The sequence below is a fragment of the Pelecanus crispus genome, chromosome 7 (genome assembly GCF_030463565.1).
Source record: "Pelecanus crispus isolate bPelCri1 chromosome 7, bPelCri1.pri, whole genome shotgun sequence".
NCBI lineage: Eukaryota > Metazoa > Chordata > Aves > Pelecaniformes > Pelecanidae > Pelecanus > Pelecanus crispus.
Window position 1 is genome coordinate 1,122,793 of NC_134649.1, and position 14,794 is coordinate 1,137,586.

Consider the following 14,794-nt stretch of genomic DNA (forward strand, 5'->3'; position numbering starts at 1 on the left):
CGCGGTTCACAATGAGTGGGAATCCCCGCCTTTACTGTGTGCCAAATGAAGCATGCGAGTTCTGCAGCGCTGGTCTTCAATGGGGTTTTTCTGAAGTAATGAACCAAAAGTATCTTAGAATGACAAAGTGAATGCATCCTGGTCACCACGCATCCTGTATCTCTCATGAAAAGCACGACTTAGGGCTTTTCTGTCTGCGCTGGTCATAGCCAGGGCTCTTTGGGAGGCTCGGAGGGGAAGGCTCTGCCGGGGTCTCCGGTCAAACGCACGCGTGCTCTCGGCGTGACCGGCGCATCACCGGCAGGGAAGCCGGCGGCGGGGGAAGCTTCCGTCTGCTCTGCCGGGGCCTGGCTGAAGGACAGCGGCCACACCGGCCGTGGAGCTCGGGGACCTCCGCGCTGGGCGGCTGACATATTCCTGCTTTTCTCTTTCATACTTTGCTCCAATTAACCTAGCAAAAAGAACAAGCTTGCTTTCCTGGCAACCCGTCCTTAGATACCCCAGGGAAAAGCATCTTGCTATTTCAAGCATTTTTTGATTCATAATTACTTCCCTGCTATCCTTTCCACGCCACCGCAGCAGTTATTTCTAAAGTAACATCCTTCTTGTGTCAACACGTTAATAAAAGTGTCTTTAAAAGAAGAAAAAAAGGCATTTCTAGTTAGTTCCTCGGTTACAAGGAGCAAGTGAACATGCGGATGCTAACAAAGCTGAGCGAGTAAATACCCAGGTCTGCTGCTGGGAAGGGTCCGGCTTTGCTGCGAGAGGAAGCGAGGAGCTCTGCACGCTCGCGCTCCCGCGGCCCCGTGGTTTACAGCAGATTCTGCCATCGGGGACGTCCGCTCGCGGCGGCAGGACCGGAGAGCCAGACCTGCACCAGCTCTGGAGCGTTTATCATTTACAGCTGCAGCCCATTTTCCAAGCTGTAGATGTCTCATCGAAAGAAAACGTTGCAGGTATTTAAACGAAACGTGTGATTATTACAGCGCAATTTATGTGCTTGTAGGAGGCCTGGCTTATTACGTGGCTAAAAATCAGATGAAATGCCCTTCCAGGAGAGATTCCCACACCGCAGTGCAAACTTCTGCAGCCTCAGCGCCCACCAGAAACCTCTGCAGTTTGGGAGGCGCTGGGTTCAGGGGCCGGCCACGCTTTCGGTTTACATCAATTCCTGCTGCTCCCGGTCGGAGCGCTTGGGAACCGGCTCTGCTCAGCGCTTCCCAGATGGACGCCCCGGCCCCGCCGCTGTGTTGTGACAGCTGAAAGTCATCGCGGAGCCGGGGCGCCCGCCTCTGCTCTGCAAACCCCGAGGCTTCAGAGGCCTCAGGGTTGGCCCTGCTGGAAACAGAAAGCTTTCTGGGTTGAAACAGAAAAGGTTTCCCTGGCTGCTGTGGTTCCCCGGGCTGCAGAGCCCCAGCAGTCGGGGCTGCAGGGACACGAAGGCGCTGGTGGCATCGAGCTCCGGCGGCGAATGCCCTGCTGCGCCCCGGCGGCCGCGGCTGCGCCGGCTGGGGATGCTCAGGGACCGGCTCAGCTCGAGGGTGCGTGAAACGCTGCCAGGCTAACAGGAAAACCCACTCGCTGTGCAGCACGCGGTGCACAGAGCTGTCACAGAAGCTCAGCGCCTTTGATTTAGGGCCTGTTTCATCAGCGTATTCCCAAAGGTTTATGTTTGGCCAGGCTGAGGCATTTCTGGAACAGCAGCTGCCGTTCCGGTCTTCCCTTCGGCTGCAATTGCTTCTCCGGTTCCCAACGCCGTTGCCCAGACGGTGCAATGGGTTTGGCTGGGTCTCCCGTGGGAGGGATCATCCCGTGTCCTCATCCCGAGCGTGGATGCGACCCTGCGCACGGACAGGCAGCACGGGAGAGGCTCGCCAGCCTGGGTTAGCGCCGAAATGAACCTATTTGCAAAACCGGAGTAGGCGTCAACGCAACCCAGGGGCCGAAGCCTTGCGATCTGCGAGTCACCGGCGGGCTGCCAGCATTTACCCCATCAAGCCAGCTCACATTTTAATCGCACAAGTCCCGGTTGCAAACAGCAGCCTTAAATGATTTTCAGATGCAAACCGATTGCCCCTCTCTGCTGCGGCTAAGAGAGTAATCACACCCCCTGCTACAGCCAGTACCTCAAGCATCTCCGCTTAACTGCGTTTGCAGTGAAAAATCCCTCGAAATTCTGTAAGGGGAAGAGAAAATATGAAACCCTACCATTTCCTTCAGGAACTGTTTCATTTAACACACTCGTGAGCTATAGCCATTAAACCCCAACACATTTAGCGGCTATCCCTTAGCAAAACCTGGGAGCGTGACGGAAGCGTGGGACAGATGGTGCCGGTGGGAAGAAAAACAGGACTGAACACAGGCTCTTGAAAAAGAAAAATTTACACCACGTTGGAAAGGAATAAAACACAGATGGTGAAGTCACGGCTTGTGTTTTACAAACAAATTACACACAGGAATTTCCCCCGTCAGGGGACTGAACGTTGAAGAAGAAACGCGCCCGGGGCTGTGCGACCGCACGGCGCGGCCCACGCTGGGGTTCAATGCAAGCAGCATTGCCTTCACAGTCTCCCAGTTTTTGGGCATCCTCCACAGCCTGAAGAGTAGTACGGAAAGGAATTCCTACCGAAATGCTCCCGACCCTCCTCTGGGGATCAATCTAACAGCAAATCCTCCCTAAGACAGGGAGCCATTAACATACGACACCCCCGGACCGGGCGGTAAGGGCTGCGCCGGCTGAGTGCCGCTCCTCGTACAATCTTGGATATTCTGGTTAAAAGAATCAACTCACCTTAACAGAGGTCAATCTATATAAGCAGGAAAAAAAGGGGGTTCGCTTGTAAGAACACAGAAAACCACCTTAACCAAGCATTAAACTGCTACGCCGCAACTGCCTACAGAAATCCAGGTGTGTGAGCGCTCTGTTGCTGCCGAGGAAGGTGCAGCGAAGGGGACGCAAACACACGCAAGGGAACGCGCTGTTCAGCTGTGCCTCGGTGTCCCCGAGCATCCCCTCTGCCCCAGAGCGATCCGGGCAGCAGCTCGGGCACACAAAGCCAGCAGCGGGGAGAGGAGGGTACGGAGCCTTGGTGCACACCGCGAGCCCCGGACTCGTGGGGGTAACAAAAGCCGGTGCTTTATTCCTCTGCCCTGTCTCCGCTTCTTAAATTACGGCTATTTAGCTTCAGTGCGTAAACATTTTAATGAAAATTACAGAAATGGGTTGCCAGCTTCAAGTCCCTTAAGGAAAAAAAAAAAAAAACCTACTCCAAACGGTCGGCTGTACTGGTGGAATGCTAGATGCTCACTTCATATATATAAAAATAATAATAAAAGTCAAGAGTTTCGTGCTGGCCTGCCAACACCATCAAGAGGCTGAAAATGTCAAATGATAGCACCACAAGCATTTCTGAGAGGTCTCCCCCCGAATTATGGCTGCTTTTGGTTTCCCTTCCCCAAAACGCTTCCCCGCTGGTCGCCCAGCGGCAGCGTGACCCCGACGGAGGGTCCCGGCTGCCGCGGCATCTCCCGCGGGACCAGCGGGACCTGCACACCCAGCCCACGCCAGACCTTTTTTTTTTTTTTTCAGACCGATGGTTTGAGCACCCTTATAGTGTAGCACAAATAAAAGAAATCAAGCCTTCCCCGTGTTTTGAAAGAGCACCGCGCGGCTCGCCGGCCGCACCGCCCGGCGCTGCCGCGGGACGAGGCAGAGCCGCAAGTCCTGGCTGTGACCCAGGTCCCTCCGCCGCCGCCGGCTCCGGCAGCAGCCGCAGGTCCTGGTGCTTCTCGCCCTCGGGGACGGTGCCGTCACCTCCTGGAGGCCCGCTCGTCCCCGCGGTCCCGGTCGGGCGCGGCGTGGTGCCCGTGCCGGCGGCAGCTTCGGCAGCACTGGAGGTGGACCGTCGGGAGGTGGCACCTTCCCAGGAGCCGCAGGGTCTGGCAGAAGCTGAACGTCAAGCGGTCACGCTCGCAGACGAAGCCTGGAGGGGAGGCGAGAGGGGAAGGACAGCGTTATTGCCGGCGTCGCCGGCACGGTTGTCAGGCGTTTGGTGTGAAAATTGGCATGCGGTTGGCGGAGACGTGGACGGAGCTCACCAAACGCAGAGCCCGCCTGCACCCCGGTACCGAGCACCTTCATCGTTTCTAACTGCCCGCAGAAACGACGCCTGCCTGCTGGCTGCAGTTCTGCAGCATCTTCCCAGGGTAGCAAAACCGTAAGGGGGAGCGGGGCAGAGCCCGGGGCTCGCTCCTGGGGAGGAGGGTCTGTGCCGGAGGCCTGGCAGAGGTGACAAACCCCCCGGGAATGGCATCTCCCCCCAGTCCCCCGACCCTCCCTGCGATGCCCGCAGAGGATGGCAGAAAGGCGGTAATCCATTTTCCTATGCATTGTCTTTGGGTTATTTTGAGAACCCGCATCACCTGATTCGCTTCCTGCAGGTGTCTCGCAAACCTCAAAACAACATCGGCGTCGCTTCGAGGATGGGCTTCGTTTTGCGAACCGCTGCTCCAGCGCCAGTGCCCGGCCCCGCTGCGGGGGCAGCGCCGGGGGCAGCTGCGGCAGCGGTGGCCGTGGGTCGCAGCCTGGCCGCCCCGGCTGAGGCACTTGCAGGCTGAGCAAACTGTTTGCAGAAACCATTTCCTCTCTGCAAAGGGTCTGGAAATCACAAATCCCTCTCCAGGGCCGGGAGAGATACGTCAGGGCGTTCGGCCCAGCGCTTGGCTTCGCGGCGGGGGGCAGACGCGAGCGCTGCCCCGAAGAGACCTTGCCCTTGGAGTGCGACAGGACGGAACCCCCCACCGCCACGAAATGCCCTCGCACCTGCCCCCGCATGCAAACCACGGTGCCGTGCAAACCACGGTGCCGTGCAAACCACGGTGCCGTGCATCCCGCGGGATGGCGTGGGACGTGGTGAGGAGGGGACAGCCCTCCCCTGCGCCGTCAGCAGAGGCGGCAGAAATCAGCCCCAGCGGCTCCCAGCTCCAGGAATCAGCCCCAGCAGCTCCCAGCTCCAGGAATCAGCCCCAGTGGCTCCATCCCAGCTCCAGGAATCAGCCCCAGCAGCTCCCAGCTCCAGGAATCAGCCCCAGCAGCTCCATCCCAGCTCCAGGAATCAGCCCCAGCGGCTCCCAGCTCCAGGAATCAGCCCCAGCAGCTCCATCCCAGCTCCAGGAATCAGCCCCAGGAGCTCCCAGCTCCAGGAATCAGCCCCAGCAGCTCCCAGCTCCAGGAATCAGCCCCAGCGGCTCCCAGCTCCAGGAATCAGCCCCAGCTGCTCCATCGCCAGCCAGGCTGGGCTCAACCAGGCTGCGGCTCGGCTTAGTTACAGCGGCAGAGCCCCATCACCAAACCCGCACTGTTGATAAGCATATATAGTCGGTGTGCTTTCATTTTTAATGTCCTCCTTTTCTCCTTCATATCAAAACACACGTGTGCCTCCAGCATCGCACCCAGTTGTGTAAGGCTCGTTTAAATGACACGAGCTCTGCCTGATTCCGCCTCCCGTACAAGTGGCTCCAGTCAATGCCGGCTCTTCTCCGGCAAAGGGCAGAGTCGATGCTCCCTGGGGCGGACGCGCAGGGCCGGCACCCCCGGTCCCCCCGCGCTGCCCCTCCCCGGGGCACCCTCCGCCCGCGACCACGCTGAGCAGACACAGAAATGGGGCAAGAAAACGGGCTTTTCTCTTTCTCAGGACACTTTTTTGCTGGGGAAACACTGGGACCGAGCCAGGGGAGCTCTCGCTGACCACTGCTCCTCGTCATCTCCCCTCTGCAAACAAAAGGCTTTGCTCAGGGAACGGCTGCTGCCCCGATTCCCGCGGGGACGAGCCGCCGTGCAGCGGTCAATGCAAAGGACGCAGCAGATGCAGAACAGAGACTCTTCCCCCCATTTGGGATTTCAGTCACAGCCCTCACCCCCGTCCCCCCAGCCTGTCAGTAAGGAAGTCACTATACTGGCCTAAAATTAATTTTCTATTTCAGTAGACGTATTTCCTCTCTTCCTTTTGAGCAGCAGCTACGTCTGCCCCGCAACAGCCTCTGTGCCCTGAAGAAACCGTTTAACACAGAAGCTGCTTCCCACTGGCACGGTCGGATCCAACAGCTGCCGACGGACTGGGACCAAGCGCCGGATCCCGGCCCTGCATCACGCTCCCGGGCTGGGATTTGGTCCAACCTGGGCGCTGGGGCACAACGTGGGTTTTTCCTGCTGGTTGAGCAGAGCGGATGAGAAATTGCTGTGAAGCCCAGAGAGGGACGGGAGCGGTGCATGTCCCCAGACGTGCTGCAAGAGCAGCCACGCCACGCCACAGCACCAGAGCCGGTCGGGAAAAGGGAAGAGTTTACTCGTGCGATGACCCGTCAGGGTCTCAGGGACGGTCCCCTCTGAGAGCATCGCTGTGGCTCCGCACGGCGTCCCCTGGACCCCCAGAGCCCCTTCACATGGGGACATTCGAGCACGTGAATACACGCGTTCCTGTTCGCACGTGCTGCAGGACAGGGATGTCTCAAGCAAGGGTCTGCTGGAGGGTGGGATGGCCCTGCAGAGGGACCTGGCCAGGCTGGACCGATGGGCCAAGGCCAACCGGGTGAGGTTCAACAAGGGCAAGTGCCGGGTCCTGCACTTGGGTCACAACAACCCCATGCAGCGCTGCAGGCTTGGGGAAGAGTGGCTGGAAGCTGCCTGGCCGAAAAGGACCTGGGGGTGTTGGTTGACAGCGGCTGAACATGAGCCAGCAGTGTGCCCAGGTGGCCAAGAAGGCCAACAGCATCCTGGCTTGTGTCAGGAATGGTGTGGCCAGCAGGAGCAGGGCAGGGATCGTCCCCCTGTGCTCGGCGCTGGGGAGGCCACACCTGGAATGCTGTGTCCAGTTGTGGGCCCCTCGGCACAAGAAGGACATTGGGGTGCTGGAGCGTGTCCAGAGAAGGGCAGCGGAGCTGGGGCAGGGTCTGGAGCACAGGGCTGGTGGGGAGCGGCTGAGGGAGCTGGGGGTGTTCAGCCTGGAGAAGAGGAGGCTGAGGGGAGACCTGATCGCTCTCTACAACTGCCTGACAGGAGGGGGCAGGGAGGGGGTGTTGGTCTCTTCTCCCATGTAGTTAGCCATAGGACGAGAGGAAATGGGCTCGAGCTGCGCCAGGGGAGGTTTAGGTTGGAAATTAGGAAAAATTTCTTTATGGAAAGGGTGGTCAAGCATTGGAACAGGCTGCCCAGAGAGGTGGGGGAGTCCCCATCCCTGGAGGGGTTCAAAAAACGGGCAGAGGTGGCACTTGGGGACATGGTTCAGTCTGGTCTACCCTTGACTGGTTTAGTGTGGCCTTGGCAGTGTAGGTTAATGGTTGGACTGGATGATCTTGAAGGGCTTTTCCAACCTCAACGATTCAATGATTCTATGATCCTAACACCGGGCCACGCCAGCTGAGCTGTGCCTTAAGACGCGCCGGTGCCCAGCTCCGCCTTAGCTCACCAGTCTCGGCCATCTCTCCCCTCGTGCGGGATTCGGTAATCATTTACTTTTCACCGGGGCACGACCGCTGGGTATCCCCCACCTGCCCAGCATGTGCTTCCTGCAGGATTTCTAAACTCGCGGTGTTTTGAGTGGCTGGTTTTGGAAGCGGTGTTGAGTAGGAGAGATGGAGAACACAGCGATGGCTCCTGGCAGGCACAGACAGGGGCTGGCGTGCTCTGGGGGGGTTAATTATTCACTGCACTGCATCGAGCAAGTGTAACAGCAGTAAAAACTCTATGGTGTTTAGAACAACTCAGTTAAAAGTACTGCATGGATGGATGGGGATGTCACTGGCGTTTCGGAGGGTGCAACGCTCCTGGGGAACGCCGTGCCGAGGCAGACCCCCGCCGAGCGCCTCGGTATTTTTAACGCGCTGCCGCTGCACGTCGCTGGGCTCGTTCCTGCCCACGAGCCTTCTGCTTATCGCAACCGTCTATCCTAGAAAGCTATTTATGGATCGCAACCAAGTCGCCTCCTGCCTTCCCTTGGAAGAGCCGCAAAGGCTGGCTTCTGGAGCCTCTCACTGCAAAGCAGCGTCCCAGGACCAGAGGCCATGGCTCAGCTCTTTTCTAATCCCTTTCCGAGGGGTCAGCACCCTGGGTGCTGGCACAGAAATTCCCGTACCTGCAGCACGCAGAGCTGTACACAGGTGTAAGCAAGCCCATCGCTCTCCTGCCAGCAGTTGTTTCTCTTCGCGCACCACGTTATCCCGAAAGGTAGGAGCCAAAGGAACAGCGGCTGGGATGGGCTCGGCAGACGCTGGAGAAGAGCCACCACCCTTGGCTGGAGGCACTGCTGGAACTGCTCTGCTGACCTTACGTGCGACCCCGCAGCAGGACTCCGGGTGTCCAAAGCATTTTAATAAAATGAAGTCAACAGGAGTTGTTGAGCGCTCCCTGTTTTTCCAGATCGGGTCGGCTTCGGTCTGATGTAGCATCCCAGCGTGGATGGCTGCGGGGTCAAGCTCAGGTCTGAAAATCTTGGCTGAGCTCGTGATTCCTCCCTGGAATTTGGTCTTGGGCAAAGGAAGCTGTAATAAGCACTTAATTTGTCAGCTCTTCAGAGAGGGTCCCTACAGAATTGACCCAATTTTCATTTAATCCTTTTACTGTTATTTTCTTCTATTAAGAATTTTTTTTATATAATCCTAACGCTTCATTTGAACATACGCTCCAGTGTTCAAGTCTATGCCAAATTTTAGTCTAAAGAAATAGCTTAAAGCAGGGCTTTTAAAATCCAGGCTAAGTCAGCACACTAGAAACTGAAAACCCCCACTTTTTTTTGGTTGTATTTGTAAGTTGGCGTGGAAGTCGCTTTAAATTTCATTTAAGCTTCTGCCGTACAGACCTAAGCATTTACTTTTATGCTCGGGAAAAATAAACTTCCTGGAACAGGTTTTGTAAAAACAAGGAAAGGTTGAGCTTAGAGCTGAGCTAGCAAAACCAGAGAATTAAGCTGCTGACCTCTGGCCTTCGGGACGCTCTCGGAGCCAGTGCTGAATTTAACAAGTATTATCCCAGGCTCCTGCGCTGGGGCCCGCGGTGCCCTCCCCTGGGAATGAGCACTGCCGAAGGCAGCGCGCCGCATCGCAGGCAGCGCGCCGTATCGCAGGCAGCACACTGCATGGCAGGCAGCGCGTTGCATGGCAGGCAACGCACTGCATCGCAGGCAACGCGCCGCATCGCAGGCAGCGCGCCGCATCGCAGGCAGCGCGCCGCATCGCAGGCAGCACATTGCATCGCAGGCAGTGCACCGCATTGCAGGCAGTGCACCGCATTGCAGGCAGCACTAGAGCCGCGGTCGCTGGTCAGCATGCGTGCGATGGGTGCTCTGCCACCAGGTTTGCCTGCACACGGCTGCAGCTTGGAAAACTGGGAGAAGAGCAGAAAAAAACCACCGGTTTTCAGGTCTCAGCCCTGCTGCTCCTGGCACATCTCGCTCGGCTCCAGCACCGTCACGGAGCTCCCATCGACACCCCCTGAGCATCCAGCCTGGGAATTACAGAGCAGAGGGAGGAAAATGCCAGTGCTCTCTAAGACGTTCAGAGGGATTAGCCATTTTTTAGAGTCTCTGGATCCCACAGAGAGAAATTCTCATTTCCGAATAGCTGCGGCAGAGCCAGGACTCTCCCTACGCTCTGCGTTGTCTTCCCCTTCCTTCTCACGAGTTCAGGGAGGGGGAGAAAAAGCCAGCTCTGCTGAAAGGAGTCTCTGAACATGACCCCTGCCTTCCTCTCCAAAATCCAAAACCGCTTTAAACACGCCGCGTCCAGAGCGTCCCACAGCCAACCCTGCACGGAGCAATCAGGCTTGAGCCGCCAGCCGTGTCCCACCTACGGAGTCTTTGCACGTTTTGCCTTTCTTTAACGTGAAGATTGGGCAGGGTAACCGTGCCTGGCAGCAGCGCCGAGCCCTCCTCTATTGCAGGACCGAGGGAAAGCGAACCCAGGCAGGACCCCCAGCGCGCGGCTGCACGGCTGAGCGCAGTTGTTCCTCCAGCCGTGGGTTAAGCCCCCTTCCTTCATTTTCATCCTTGCTTTCCCCATTTTTAGCACTTCAAGGCCAAGGCCGATATCCTCGCTGCTGAAGGTCTGTCTTCCGCATGGCAAAACATCCCTTTGATGCATTCTGGAGAGTTTTCAAAGAAGTTAAGGTTAATATTTTGTTGTTGGGCTCAGGCTTTGCCTCCTCCCTGCCAGGCTGTTATCGGAGGTGTCGGCGAGGGCTCCTGGCAGAGCCCGGGCTGCGGCCGCCGGCTCCCTTGGGTGCCCGCACCGGGTGCCCCGTGCCTGCACGCCCGCGCCCAAGGCAGACGAGAAGCCGATTCCTGTACCCTCCTGATTGCTTGCACTGGACCCTGGGGTCCATCGCGATTTACACTTTCTAAAACTTAAGCCTGCTCAGCCAAGGAGGGAGGAGAAGCATCTCCCACTGCCGCTAGTCGAACTATGCTTTTCCATAAAAAGCACGCGGCACCGCAATAAGGAAATCCTACTGCTCTCGGCGGGGCGAGGAAGCGTGCCTTTCCTGCTCCGTCTGCCTTTGTGCGTTTTTTTTTCCTCCCATTGCCCAGGTTTTCACGGGAGCCGCTGCGTGGGTGGGCCGGGGTGGATCGGTGTCTGGGCGCGTTGCAGGGGACCTGCACGGCACCGTTACGCTCAGACCTGGCATTTGCATCGACCCGCTCAGTAGGAAGGGCCGATACGGGGACGCCTGAACAGCCTCCGCCAGCCCGTGCCACCGAGAGCCTTTCTCCAAAAGGTTAAAATGCGTAACAGTCGTTTCGCCTACTTTTAATAAAAACGGGGAATCCCTTCCCAAGCACCCGTTTTTCCATTGACAGCTGCTGTTAATTAGCAGTAAATAAAGGGCACTTAATGACTCGCTCAGCAGCACCTCCCGCTCTTGCCACCTGCGTACAGACTTACATGCTCAAATGACAGAGAAAATTGGAATTTGCTGCAATTATTCCTAGTACGTATCCCTTGCGGACAAATTCAGCTACACGCAGCACCATGAATAATGTCATTTCCCTACTCAAAACAAGAAGGAATAGAACATTTAATTGCCAATTAATCTTGAGGCAACTTAGAAATACAACCAGACCTTGGATAACGAGCCCGGAGCGGCGCAAACGGCAGCAGGAGAAGCAGGCGCCGGGCATCTGGGATTCGCCCCAGCACGTCCCTGGCACGGGGGGGCTTTGCCCCTCTCACAGCCCCACCAAACGCGCTCCCCTGTGCTGGCTGCTCCCGGACACAAAGCTGAATTCCAGCCCGCTCCGTCCCTTCCCGCTGGCTGGAAACCTTTGTCTCGTTCCCAGAGAAAGTGCATCCATGGCCAGCTTACACATGTTTGCTCTTGGGCCAGCTGAACGCCTTACCTTAATTCCTTTCCCTCGCCGGCATCTAAAGGCTGAGACGCTGGCGGGGAACAGTCGGCTTTGCTCAAGTGCCTTGGCCAGGGCGAAGAACCAGACCCATCTCCCGCTTGACACCTGCTTGGTGTGATCTGGGGAACTCGCACACCCACCCAGTATCGGACCCAGAGAAACGGGCACGAGGAAAATTGCCGATTTTATGACGTTTACCGCGACGCGCATCCCGCGGGCTGCGCGCGGTCGGCGCTGAACAGGGTTGTTCCACCCACCGCTGACGAGGTCCGGCCAAAAGCCACCGCGCAGGCACAGCCACTGCGCTCGCAGCACGGGGCGACTTCTGATCGGGTCACTCGTTAGCATCCTCTAATAGAACGCAACTGCTGCTGTTGTGCTGTGAGACTGCTTGACCTGGCCTTATGAGGAGCGGCTGAGGGAGCTGGGGGTGTTCAGCCTGGAGAAGAGGAGGCTGAGGGGAGACCTGATCGCTCTGCAGCTCCTGGCAGGAGGGGGCAGGGAGGGGGGTGTTGGGCTCTGCTCCCATGTAGTTAGTGATAGGACGAGAGGGAATGGGCTCAAGCTGCGCCAGGGGAGGTTTAGGCTGGAAATTAGGAAAAACTTCTCCATGGAAAGAGTGGTCAAGCATCGGAACAGGCTGCCCAGAGAAGTGGGGGAGTCCCCATCCCTGGAAGTGTTCAAAAAACGGGCAGAGGTGGCACTTGGGGACGTGGTTTAGTCTGGTCTACCCTTGATTGGTTTAGTGTGGACTTGGTAGTGTAGGTTAATGGTTGGACTGGATGATCTTAAAGGGCTTTTCCAACCTGAACGACTCTAGGATTCTATGATTCTATAAACCGGCGCCGGTTTCCTTGAGCTCTCACACAGGACCTGGTGCTCAGCTCCCTTCCAAGATGGCCATTAAAAAAGAAAAAGAAGTGTAACACTTGAACACAGACATGAACATGCTGTGAGGGGGTTTTTCCAGCTTTCTGAGTTACAAGAAATGATCTGGTAACAGGAGTGGCTGATGTGGGTGTGAGAGCACTGCTGGGGCTCGGCGCTAGGCATGGGTGGAAATCAGAGGGCAAGAGGCTTTCCTGAGCCAGAGGCTGCTCTCCGCTCCCCAGCAGCCCTGCCCGGGCTCCAGCAAATCTGTTCCCGCTCCTGTCGCCCAGGCCGTGCTGCCAGGAGGGCAGCGATGGCCTCCTCACCCCCCGGGCGCCAGCAAGGAGCCGCAGGGCTTCCCCGGCAGCCGCTAGCATGGGCAAGAGCAACGCCTCTCAGCCCCCGCGCCGATTTTCCTGCACTGGAGTCGCGCTTGTTTGAGATCCCCGTCCCAGCATGAGGTAAGACGATCGTCCCCAGCCCGGCTGGGGCACCGCACGGAGGCATCTGGGCGCCCGACGGGCTCCGACGCTCCCTGGGAGCCACCTAAGGACACGGCCAGCCTTATCTTCTCCGCTCACAGCTGGATGCAGCGGCAACCCGACAGGCGCGCTTAAAAATAACCTCTGTGTAATCACCAATTAATTTATAACCTGGCGACAGAACAGGATTCTGGTTCTAATTAATTCCAGCCTCCTTTAACTGAAGAGAGCTGATTGCTGGCGAGATGTTTGTTTATGTTTGATCTGTTCCATCTCTCTTAAAAATTCATCCGATAATGGTTTTAACATTTAAACTCTACTGGGGTTATTCGCATTTTTGCGTCCAGCGAGAACACGACTGCTCACAAAGACAAATACGTGATTTTTTTTCTGGTATCGGTGCCCTTCACGTTAGAGGAGATAGAGGCTCCTTGTGCCTCTAACATAAACACATGAATCACTCCAGCCTGCATTAATCTTGTGCAGTAAAGATCCTTTAAAACACAGGAAAGGGCTGGAGTTTACGTTCATGCCTTTTCTGGGAGCCTCTGCCTGTGGATTTACACATCTGTGATTTCCTGCCATGTGAAAGTTTTGTTCCTCTTCATGGTTTGGCATGAAATGTTTGTATTTCCAAGAGGCGTTTCCTGCCCTGGGCTACAGCCAGAGCATTTATGTCATTTTTAATCCAGGATTTTAACATTTATTTGTGTGCTTCCTACACATCTAAGCGGCTATTCTGGTACCACCTTGGCTACGCCGCGTGGCTCCGCGGCTCTCATCGCCAAGCCCGGCACGGAAATTTTCCCTTGACAAAAATAGCCGGAACCACACATCATTTCTTGAACAAGCCTGACTAATTATTTCCTAAATGTTGAACTGCCTGACAGACTTGCAAATGCAGGAGGGTCACGCAGCTGCTGAAAAGGAGGGATTTAATGGCTAAAAGCATCCCAACAGCCAGCGGTCACAGCCTCCAAACCCCAGCTAATCAAAGCCAATGGCTCTGCCCTCTCCAGAGCAGGTTTTAGGAGAAGCACGGCTGCACACCGGCCAAACGCAAAGAGCAGGGAGGATGAGAGCGGTGTCCAGGCTGCAGAGGCGCACCTCTGCGGAGCAGCCCAGGGGCCGGCTCCCGCGCCCTGGGCACCGGCCGGCCGCTGCCCTCCCGCCCACCCGCGCTGGCTCCCAGCCCTCTCCTTGTCCAGTAAACCTCCTGAAGGCCCAACACTGCTTTCTGGCCAGGCAAAAAGCTTTTTTTTTTTTGGCCAAACGCATAAAAAAGATAAGGTTGATTAATGATTAACATGCTAACATCAGTGACATCTACTCCCCTCATTATATTGCTTTTCCTTTTAAGTGCCGTTAACCCTTGCAGCCCGCAGATCTCTGCCCGGTGCCGTGGGACCGATTTCTCGGAGCAAAGGTGAGAGGAGAAGCCAAGCGAGTGCCCGTGGCATGGCCGAGCACCGCGGCTGCCGCCAGAGTGGGCAAATGAAGCTGGCGGACAGCCTGCATGGCTCGGGTTAAAATGGGACTGACGCGCCGAAGCATCTTCTCGGCATACGCAGGGATGCTGGTCTTGTATCTGACTTCCTAGTGGCGAGCCCAGGCTCGTTTCAAAAGTTTTGCATTCTGCGACTTCATCACTGAACAGCTTTCTGTTGGTCAGAGAGCTTAATCGCTTGGTATTTCCTTCTGGCTTCCTTTTTTTCTGAACTACACCTTACTTCCGAACCAGGTCCCTCCGCCCCGCGCCACCCCCGGCGCGGTCACCGGGTGCTGGCTGTCACCGGGCGCCGGCGGTCCCTTTGCGCGGTGACACTGCTGCCTCCGGCACGCGCATCCCAGCTCATGTTTGTGCCAGTAAAACCCCGCTCGGCCCCTTGAGACGAATGCTCTGGACATTTATAGAAGGTTATAACATTCCCACTTAATTATCGATTAGCCAAGCCCGCCTTACGCAACTCATGTATAAAACACCCCCTCCATGTCCCGACTGACACATTGCTTTTTAGCAGGCTGACTGGTTTTGCCTTCCTCCCC

The 14,794-nt window shown here is 56.8% G+C and overlaps 1 protein-coding gene across 1 annotated transcript in view; it reads right to left on the minus strand.

Moving 5' to 3' along the window:
* Nucleotides 1-3,810: 3,810 nt before the first annotated feature.
* Nucleotides 3,811-14,794, minus strand: part of ADAMTS7 (ADAM metallopeptidase with thrombospondin type 1 motif 7) — a 57,276-nt gene continuing 46,292 nt past the window's right edge. Inside the window, exon 24 of the mRNA XM_075714675.1 lies at nucleotides 3,811-3,983. Coding sequence (XP_075570790.1) covers nucleotides 3,811-3,983 — 173 coding nt within the window. The remainder of the gene's footprint in view (nucleotides 3,984-14,794) is intronic.